General features: G+C 40.9%; 1 protein-coding gene across 1 annotated transcript in view; it reads left to right on the forward strand.

Annotated features, from left to right (window-relative positions):
* The window catches only part of LOC127582598 (tight junction protein ZO-3-like), a 46,675-nt gene that overhangs the window by 31,833 nt on the left and 3,486 nt on the right, over positions 1-11,356 (forward strand). Inside the window, 8 exon segments of the mRNA XM_052038034.1 lie at positions 325-502; positions 504-516; positions 3,715-3,810; positions 6,004-6,080; positions 7,011-7,221; positions 8,583-8,683; positions 9,768-10,031; positions 10,847-10,887. Of these exon segments, the coding sequence (XP_051893994.1) occupies positions 325-502; positions 504-516; positions 3,715-3,810; positions 6,004-6,080; positions 7,011-7,221; positions 8,583-8,683; positions 9,768-10,031; positions 10,847-10,887 (981 nt within the window).

Consider the following 11,356-nt stretch of genomic DNA (forward strand, 5'->3'; position numbering starts at 1 on the left):
TTTCGAAATTGGACTTGATGCGTTTTACCATAATCTAGTAGTTTCATGGTCACCATCACTGATGTTCACTCTTTGATTCTAGATTTTATTTAATTAACTGCACTTTAATTCTTTAGTCACCATGGTGATTGGAACTCATATCTCCAGATAGTAATCCAGTCCTATTAGCAGTCCAGTAAAATACTCAACAGATTAAGGTACTCAAGGCCACCACAGTATGCACACCACTGTGCAGTGTTGGGGCAAATATCACAGTCAATGCTGCAAGAGTAACAGTGGGACAATAACCTAACCTGATGTTTCGTGTTGTTCATTCCCGTACAGAGCTGAACAGATCGCCAAAGTTGAAATGCAGAAAGCTTCATCGAGTACATCGGCCGGAGCACGGGCAGAGTTCTGGAAGATGCGTGGCCTGAGAGGGGCCAAGAAAAACATACGGAAAAGCAGGGATGACCTTTCAGCCTTGACGATCCAGGGCAAGTTTCCGCCCTATGAAAGGGTTTGTCCTGAGAGAAGGTACAGAAAGTGTCAGAATTAGATTTCATTCTGTTTTGTACGATTTGGCACAGACCAAGAGCGAATTTACACAGATTAAATCAGTGAGAAGGGGGACAATTAACTCAAGCTAAGACTTCAGTTTAAAAGGCCTCATGAAGACTTGTGAAAATAAATGAAGGGGTGTGTGTATGTTTGTGTGTGTGTGCGTGTGCGTGTGTGTGTGTATGCACTTTGTGAGTGAGTGAGAATGAGACATAAAGACTTAGGCGGAGCAAAACAAAGAGCAGATGGGTGACAGTAAAAAATGGAAAAAGGGAAAGCAATAGATGAGTAGAGAGATTTAGACTGGAAGAGACAGAGAGCATTGGAAAGACACAGAGGAAGTGAAAGGTAAAGAAAGGGATATAGACAGATCTGAAATTGTGAAGTATACAATGTTTGGGAGAGAGCATGCTGAAAATTTAGCACAAGCAATGCAGCTGAATCTTTGATGACAATGGACAATTTAATAAGGTGGTTTAATAAACATATGGGATCCCTGGCAAAAAATAAAAAATTCTGGTAGGATACGGAAGAAGGTTCAGTAGTAACTTTAAAAAGACCATTGGATTTATAATATAAAGGAGAGAAAGGTTAGACTGGCAACTGGGGCTAATGGAATGTCTCATTCCTTGTGCTGGCTCAGACAAAATAGGGTCAAACAGCTCCATGGACTTCTGCTGTGTGATTCTATGAACACAAGTGGACCAGATCCCTAATAATCTCACATCGTAAGATCAGATCCCTGATAGTATCAGATCACTGACAAACTCAGATGCCCAACAGATCAGGACTATGAAAGTTACAGATCCCAAACAAAAGTCAATGAGCCAATAGATCAGATCCTTGGGAATATCAGATCTTTGCGCCAGCGTTATCCTCACTGCCTATTCTCAGCCATATTTAGAGTTTTGTGCAACTCTCAAGCTATTCTTTTGACAGGACTGAATTCAGGTGGTGAGTGAATGGTTTGGAGTTGAACGTATTGGTGAGGGACTTACCTTTGGCCGTTGCTTTGTTTATTACTGTCAGAGAAGGTATTAAGTTCTCTTAAAGGTCAGAAAAATGGAGGGCTATGTGGGAGGGAAGGGTTAGATGTTGGCACGACATTGTGGGCCGAAGGGCCTGTACTGTGCTGTAGTGTTCTATGTTCTTTATTAATCCAACTCTTTATCAGCCTTGGGTCAGGAATACTTCCAGCTCTCAGATAGAATATTGTGGGCTCAGGCCTCATTCCAGATGCTTGAACTCTTAAACAACTGAGGAACTCAGTCAGAAGTGTTTTCTTTCTGATGAAATGCTCAATAGTCTCCATGCTCTTGCATGGGTCCATAAGATACTCTGGCACTGTTCAGAGAAGAGTAAGAATATTTTCCCAGTGTCCTGGCCAACATGTATCCATCACCCAACACCACCTGAAACAGAAAAATGATAGAAATGCTCAGCAGGTCAGGCAGAATCTGTGGAAAGAGAAACAGAGTTAAGGGTTCAGGTTAGTGACCTCTGAGGGATTTCCAGCAACTGGAGCCTTTTGCTTTTCAATCGCTAAAACAGATTATCAGATCATTTACCTTACTGTGTTTGTGGGATCTTGCTGTACATTACTGTTTCCTTTCCCTGCATTATAATTCTGACCACAATTCAACTTTCAAATACATTTCTGACATTTCAAAAGTATATAACTGATGGTAAAGTGCTTTGAGTTGTCCTGAAATTGTGTAAAATGTTATAAACTTTCTTAGTTATCTCGTGGGTCTTGTGCAAGTGTACACCTGTGTATCTCCATTCCAGAACCCGCTTTAGAATTGTACCCTCTAAATCATATTAAGTTTTCTTATTCTTCCTACCAAAATTCAAAGTACTTCTCAGAATCAGAATCAGATTTATTATCACTGACAAATGACATAAAATTTGTTGTTTTGCGACAGCAGTACAGTGCAAAGACATAAAAATCTATAAAACACAAAAAATAAATAAATAGTGCAAGAAAAAAAGAATAATGAAGTAGTGTTCATGGGTTCATGGATTGTTCAGAAATCTGATGGCGGAGGGGGAGAAGCTGTTCCTGAATCATTCAGTGTGGGTCTTCAGGCTCCTGTACCTCCTCCCTGATGGTAGCAACAAGAAGAGGGCATGTCCCGGATGGTGAGGGTCCTTGATGATGGATGTCGCCTTCTTGAGGCACCACCTCTTGAAGATGTCCTCGATGGTTTCACCCCTGATGGAGCTGGCTGAGTCTATAACCCTCCGCAGCCTCTTGCGATCCTGTGCATTGGAGGCTCCATATCAGGCTGTGATGCAACCTGTCAGAATAATCTCTACTGTACATCTATAGAAATCTGTCGGAGTCTTTGGTGATATACCGAATCTCCTCAAATTCCTAACAAAGTAGAGCCACTGACATGCCTTCTTCATGAATGCATCAATGTGTTGCCTGCATTGAATTTCATCTACCATGTGTCCTTCCTGGCCTACCTACGTGTTCTTTTCTCTTCAACCACACTTCTTTACCACACTTCCAAGTTACATATAATCTGCAAGTTTTAGAACAGTGCTGTAGGTATCAAACATGGAATGTTGACCAGGACTTGGAGAATGACACCTTCTTAGCATAACATTATTGGATTTTAAACTGCAGTCTGAGCCTTTGCATTGGGCATAAAGGGTCTCAATCTAATGCTTCATTTGAAGCACAGGAATTTAACGTTCCTGGGTTCCACCTTGTCATGATTATTGGAGAAGTGGATGAACTCCCACCTCTAAATAGAAATTGGATTTCAGCCATTTGTGGTTTCCTAAATGAGTGTTGCATTTTGCCCTAACGTCAAACTGGAGATCACAATAAAGTCCTGAAACTGGGATATGAACACTTTAAGAAATCACAGTCATGGTTTTCTCCCGTTTCGAAACTCTGAATCATGACCGGTGTTTTACAGATGGCTTGCTGGACTTGCAGTTGCTGTGTCCCTGGAGGCAGCTGAAAGTGCACCCTCCATCACAGCTGCACAGGGAGACATGTAGGATGAAGGAAATGGTGGGGATGAGTGGGTGAAACAGCACAGTGGAATCCTGACTCTGGTTAAATCACTAAATTAAATACGTATTTGCTTTTATTCTTGTCCAAAAATTGTAATCTTTATTCATCTATATTTATTTTGCATTTTTTTTGTGTTACAGCCAGTTATAAAAGGCCTGTTGTGATTCTTGGACCAATTTCAGACATCGCTACTCAAAGGCTGGCCAGTGAGCTGCCTGACCAGTTTGAGCTTGCCCGTGAGTACTCATTGCACTGTGACTTTAGTCTCCCATCCTAGATGTGAAGCCAGTGATGACTTGATTAGTGTGCAGCTCACGAGCTCAGTCGGAAAGCTGCAGCCTTGCATTTTTTGCCTTATAGGTTCACTCCATCTTTCAGCATTTCAGATCATTTAAAATGACAACCAAGTGCTGGCTATTTGAAAACAAAGCACAGATCAAGATTGCACCCAATGTACACTCCCAAACCAAGAGAGGCAAGCTGCCAACCATAGCCTCTCCCTCTTTATTCACTCCATTCAGACAATTATAGAAAAAGTCAGAGGAGAAACAATAGCAAATGAAGATTTTAAAAAACTGCAGATGCTAGGAATCTGAAATAAAAAAGGAGGCTGTTGGTAACACTCAGTAGGCCAGGCAGCACCTTTGCAAAGAGAAACAGAGTTAACGCCCAGGTTGAATACTGGAATTGGAAAATATCAGAAAGTTCCTTTCTAACACGTTAGGCAATGTAGCAAATGGAAAATCATGTGCCTTTTATAGGACCTGATGTTGGACTAAGGAGAGTATTGGCTGCAGGTTGTACTCATTCTGATAGGTGGTTTTAGTGAGAGAAACGCTCTGAACATTGCTGCTGAGCAGAGTTGTCACAGACCTGCTCACCTGGACTTACAGCATGTAGGGGGCCATCCATCAAGGACCATAAAAATCTTTCTAACAGCTTTTAAGAGTTTTGTCAGAGACATTTAAAAACTATTCAAATAGATTGGAATAATTAAAAAAAATTAAAGTACAAAAAACAAATAAAAGCAATTCAAAACCCTAAGCACGGTAGTGTAGCGGTTAGCATGATGCTATTATAGCGCCAGCAACTCGGGTTTAATTCCGGCAGCTGTCTGTAAGGAGTTTGTACGTTCTCCCCGTGTCTGCGTGGGTTTCCTCCAGGTGCTCCGGTTTCCTCCATATTCCAAAGACGTATGGGTTAGGAGCTGTGGGCATGCTATGTTGGCGCTGCAAGTGTGGCGACACTTGCAGGCTGCCCCCCAGAACACTCTACGCAAAAGATGTATTTCACTGTGTGTTTGATGTACATGGGACTAATAAAGATATCTTATCTAAAAGTAAAAGCAATAATAAGATAATACAAACAAAGTACATAACTGGACAGCCTTTTTCATGCAGTTGGTAACTCCATTCAAATGAATGGGAGCATTGTTTTCCTGCCAGGCTTCTTGGCATAAAATTTGAGTACTGGATGTGAAGTACATCCGAATCCTGTCCTGATTTCTCTGGTGTGGGGCTCAGTGACAGCAATGGAGCAGGTAGTCTGATATTGCCAGCACCTGACCGTCAGTTCATCTTTGAATTCAGCGGAGATACAAGAGACTGCAGATGCTGGAACTTGGAGCAAAAAACATAAACTGCTGGAGGAACTCAGCAGGTCAAGCAGCAACAGGATGGTCAATGTTCGAATTGGGACCTTGCATCAGTTTGTTTTTTTTGACCTTTGAATTCTGCATTTGACTGCACCCATGCAGAAGTCCAATTTCTCCTCAGAAAGCAACTTCACTCTCTTTGTTTGCCCTTTAGAGAATGAGCACAGTCAGCAAATAACTCCAAACCTTTCACCTCAATAGCTCACCCATTCCTGTTCTTGTAAATTTTAAATACATGATCAAAAATCCTCCTCAATCCATGAAATCTGAAATAATCCACCAATGTCACACCATCGGCCCTTTCATTGTTTGCTAAACTTCTAATAGATCAGTCTAAGTCTACACTGTTCTTGAAACATATCTAAGTTAATCAGGATTTTTCAATTGTGGATCAATTTTGTGCTCTCCTATGAACCTTTTTATAGGACCATGTTTCACCCACCATGTGAAAGAATCTAAAACGGACGTGGAACTCTGATGCAGCCTCACTAGTGACATGCACAAGGACGGAAATGTGTCCTTTGATTTAAATAGAATGGTTCTATGACACAGTATGTCCTGACTGCAGCTTCTCTGCATTAATTGTGATCCATGCACAAAGATACCTTAATTCTTTCCTTCCTTGAATAATTTTAGTATTGCTTGCAGTATATTCAGTATTCACTCTGCCTGCATGCATCACATTTTATTTGTCTAATATTAAGTGTCACTTGCTATAGTTTTGGGCCATTCTCCGTGCATCTAAATCACTGATCCTACAACATGTCCATTTTAGAAACGGTGCCAAGGAATTCTGAAGAGGGATCATCATCTATCATCAAACTTGAAACGGTGCGACTTATCTCTCAAAAGGTAACTGAGTACACAGTTGGTCATTATTTTTGCACAAGTCTTATCCAGAAACCTAGCAGTAGCTCTGTGCCTAAGTAGATGAGATAAACAATGTGGACCAGAGAAGTACCACGTCTGACTGTGGCTGGAGTTGCTTGATCCTCTTCTGCACAACAGATGAAATATTGTGTGCAGGCCTCAATGCCCCAGGTATAGAAGGAGCAAAGTGAGCCATAGTATTGAATTTGTTATATATACTGTAAATATGGACATCAATGTGTGCAAATGTAGTGTATTTAATGCCCCATCCCTGTGGGGGAGCCCGGATAAACAGTCATAAGCTGTTGAAGCTGTGGGGAGTGGGTGGGGAGAGAACTGAAGGACAGCTGTGATCTTTAGTAGCAGAGTGAATAGTTTGCAGGAACAATAATCCAAACACCTGGTCTATCAGGTGATATGAGTTCAAATTCCACCAGGGCAGCTGGATAACAAATTCAGTTAGTTAAAATTTGGAAAATTGGTTTCACTAATAATAAAAATAATAATAACTATGTAACTATTGGATTGTAATAAAGAACAATCTAGTTCATCTCTTCTTATGGTGTCATCCTTACCTGTGGGTCCAGGTCCAAGCTCTAGTTCTGCACATCCTTCCAGTTCTCACCTCTCGTTCTTTGCTGATTTTAGTTGCTCCGTCGTTTGCAGTCATGCTTTCCTTTGTCTTGGGCCCTAAGCATGGGAATTCCTTTTCTAAAACACCCTCTCTCACATCTAGGATACTTCTTAAAACTTGTACCTTTGACCAGGACTGTGTTTTCTACTTTCTGTGGTTCAATATTAGACGTATATAATTCCATAACTGACAACCTACAAAACACTTCAAAGGTGGTGAAGAAAGCAGATGGCTGCGATTAAATGATATGACACTCATGATTTCAATATAATTTTCAGAACAAACATGGACTACTTGACATCACACCTTCTGCCATTGAGCGGCTGAACTATGTGAAGTGGTACCCAATTGTGGTGTTCTTCAATCCAGAGAATAAACAGGAGGTGAAAGCCATGCGGCATCACCTCTACCCTCAGTCACGGAAAAAGCTCCAAGAGTCTCTATGCACAGGCGTAAAACTGAGGAAGTACTGGTCTCACCTCTTCACAGGTAAAGTCTGTAGCTTCAAGTGCATGAGATGCTTCAATGTGATCAGTCTTCAGATGCATCCCAACCCTGATTATTTTAGGATTGCATTTTGTTAGCTCAGATCTAGTAGCCTGGAATGTTTTCAATAAAATATCTAAAATACCTTTTAAGTTAATATTTGGCCCAGAGTTAATCTACGGATTATTTTCTGTGTTGTACATAATCTGATTAGTGAATTTGCTCATTAATGCAAATATCATCTTAATTGTTGATTTATTTTGACATTCTTATTAGAATGCTACACTAAAATAATCTGTCATCATCAATGTCTGCAGTAATTAAATTAAGTTTAACACACTTCGAAAGATCACACAATCACAGCATTGAAGGAGGGCCATTCAGCCCATTGAGATCATACCAGACCCATACAGTTAGCTCACTCCCCACCCTCTTCCCATAACTGCAAACTACCTTCCTAATGAGGGAGAAAGGAATGGAAGGATAAACTGATAGAGTGAGATGATGTAGAGTGGGAGAAGGCTCAGTGGAACATTAACATAGATATGGATCAGTTGGGCCAAAAGGCCTGTTTCTGTGCTGTAAGTTCGATGTGAGTAAGGTACAAAAGATCTGTCACCGGCCCAGAGAACTGAACTCAGCACCAGTGCCTTCAGGAGAGGGCGGCAGGAAAACTCTTTCATTCCAGCTGATGTCTGTAATATTTCTCCTTTTTTCCAATTGACAAAGATCGGAATCATTAAAACATGCCAGCCCATAGGGTTCTGCAAAGTGGAAAGGCAGAATTAACTCCGGCACTGTTGTTCACATCATCTATTTTGGGAAGTTTGTTCTATTTGCCACTCCAAAGAGAAACAGTAGAGGCCCCAGGGACAACGTCAGAGAGATCAGTTTTAAGGAACAACTAGATAAACTGGAGCACTTCAGCCTCAAGGACAGATCTTGCAGAAGATTACAGTGATGGATCGAGAAGGCAAGCTCAGAATATTTCTTCCAGATGTGCCAGGTCAGGACATTAAAGCAATTTTTGAACTAACATCAGGAAACATTTCCTTCCATGGACAGCGATCAGCAGCTGAATGGTTAAGGCCAGGACACTGCATCCCTTTAAGAAATGTGTACCATAATGGTACTCATTCTCCTGAAAGGATGAGGTCAAATAAGATGAAAGCCTTCTTCACCTTGTGATCTTGCAGATTTTTCTACATATTAATAATGAAACAGGAATTTCTAATGACTAGTTTCCAACCCATCAAACAGCATTGGAAACACTACATGCAAGCAAGGTTGTTCTTTCTACCTACAAATGCTGGGCATCAACTAATTACAACTTCCTAGCAGTAATGTTATGGATTTTTTTCCAGGTACAATAAACCTGAATTCTGGTTCTAGTGCATGGTACGAGGCCCTGAAAGCAACAATCAAAGAGCAGCAGACCCAACCAGTGTGGTTTCCTGAAGAAAAGGTACTTGATTGAAGACTTGCAATGATTTTGCCACATGCTTAAAAGTTCAAATATTGCTGGTAAAAGTATAGCCCAACTCTTGATAAAATGTAGGTTAAGATTAAGGTGACCTACCTGATTTTGATTCTGAGATGGCTTATCTTTGTGTACATCATTGTGAGTAAACCACCTGGTGTGGTTCTGATCTTCAACACAAGGGAAACCCCAGTTCCAAGATGACACAGTTGAGTTTAGATAGAGCAGCAAGTAGAATTGTACCAATAATTTTGGATTTAGGAAGGAAAAATTTAGTAACAATTCCCTGCTCCTGGTAATCAGAAATGTAGACATCACTGAGAATGTATCAGAATCTGCAGTGATGTCCACCCTCTGTATAATCTTGACTCAACTGCATGCATTCTTCTCTATGATGTATCCAAAGAGGAGCAGGAGATCTCCACATGTCCTTCTTTAGATATCTGTGTGGAGTTGGCACTTTCTCCTTATGACTGGGTGGGTCTCCCTTGGGTGGTCTGGTTTCCTCCTACGTCCCAAATATATGCAGGTCGTGGATTAATTGGCCACTGTGGATTGTCCCTAGTGTGGCAGGAGAATCGAGTGGGTGGGGGGAGTTGTATGGGCACGTCAGAGAGATCACAGGGAAATAATGGGACTAATGGGATTACTCTGAAAGCTGGCATTGTCCTCCGATGGGCCAAGTCGCCTCCCTCTATCTCATAAGAAATTATATGAAATAAGGTATGCATGGCCGAGGAAGAGATTAAATAACCTGTCCATGATAAACTGTAAAAGGAGTTCAGATGACAGAGATTACAATGGGGGAATGGTTCATGGACCACAAAGCCGATTAAATGAATGGGTGGAGTTCCTGGTGGGAGAAAGTTGGCATTACTGTACTAACACATTATTTGTTTAGGGTGAAGTCCATAATAGGGTAGATCCCCACTGAATGGTAGAAGGAAATTAAGTGGATGCAATGGAATCTGTGAGCGCCAAAAAGTAGGTGTTTGACTGTAGAAGATGGGTGGTTAGGTAGCTAGATTAATGGGTCATGTGACTTTTCATCTTGTACCTTATGTTTCAGACTGAAGAAACAGGGACTGAAGACATAGAATTGCTGAACCGATCGAACAGCGCGAGCATGGATTACCTGAGCTGCGATGAGAGCAGAGCCAACAGTGATTATGAGGACACAGATGCAGAAGGTGGGGCTTACACCGATAATGAATTGGATGACATGCCGGATAGGCCTGCAATCACTAGATCCTCTGAACCTGTCAGGACTGAAGCATCTCTATTGCCCACAACGGAAACTCATGCTGCACCAAAGATTCACTCACAAGCACAGGTATGTGAAACCACGGATGGTTAATGTTCAACTGGTGAAAGGGAAATGAACCCTTGGTGAAATGAAAGCGCTCATGAAATCGGAAACTTTTCTGGTGCTTAAGAAAAAGCCATTTTACTGGATGAGTTGATTGATGTTTTTGACACTTTTATGGGCTATTGCAAGGTATCTAGAGAAGAATGTGGGGCCATTTCAGAAACCTTAACAGGATAATAGTTGGAACCATCCCAAACTCAAGATGGGGTCAAATATAAAAAGCTTAAGTCTAACTTCTTGATCAATAAATGGGAACTAGTAAATGGGAAATATTAACATGGGTAATATAAAGGGCTGGAATTTGCATCATGCATCGAACTATTCACATTCACACTGACAAATGCAGTAAATATGATTGAACCTATTGCTGATCCGGCATTGCCAATTTGTGCTCCCAAGCCAGCCCGATGCTTACTTCTGAGGCCCTAAAAAACCTAAACTTAACACTTTTAAACCATTAAACCATTCAATTAAACTCAAGTTATAAAGTATGTAAATTATTAAATACTTTTGTCCCTTATACAGTAGTAAGTGCAAAGTGGAGGAACAGCACAGCTTTACATTCCACCAATGTTTTGGCTACCCTGGGTCTGAACTTATCTTTTAACCTTCTATTGGGAGGTGGAAGACACTGACTAGGAGCCAGTTCCAACAACAACGTGCAAGGATTTGGCACAGGAATTCCTCAATAACTCAAAATACAGATTTAATGTAACTGCATCTAATGTTGTTGTTCTTGGTGCAATACTCTTGTTCAGTCTGCGTGTTTGTTCCAACAGGTAGAACCTCAGGGTCAGTACAGGGATCCTTATTATACCAGGTAAGTGTCTTCAATAGCTCTCACGCAAACCACTTTATTGCAGGAATCCTGTGTGCACAGATCTCAACAGACTCCATGCTTCTGATCCATGAGACTAAAACCCACTGTTAAGCCAGTATGAAATCGTAATTCTTATCTTTATTTTTCCTGTAAAGGAAACATGTTTAATTAAAGTAACAAAAAAAGTGATTTTTTTTCTTTTTTTTGTAATACAATCCGATGTAATTTTGAAACAGGTTATATATCCAACATTTTTGTGCTTTGTTAGTGGGTTGTTAATTTGGAGAAACATTGCTTCTTCATAGCAGTTAAACATTACAACCTGGATCCAAACCTGACCTTCTAGCTTACAGATTAAGAACATTCATTGACCATCTAATGAAGCTAATCATAGCTCATACAGTATATATACCATTCTACTGTGCAGTAATTCTTCGAGTCCCCACTCCTCTCTCATAACTCTACATTC

This window comes from Pristis pectinata, chromosome 24, assembly GCF_009764475.1.
Source record: "Pristis pectinata isolate sPriPec2 chromosome 24, sPriPec2.1.pri, whole genome shotgun sequence".
NCBI classification, from domain to species: domain Eukaryota; kingdom Metazoa; phylum Chordata; class Chondrichthyes; order Rhinopristiformes; family Pristidae; genus Pristis; species Pristis pectinata.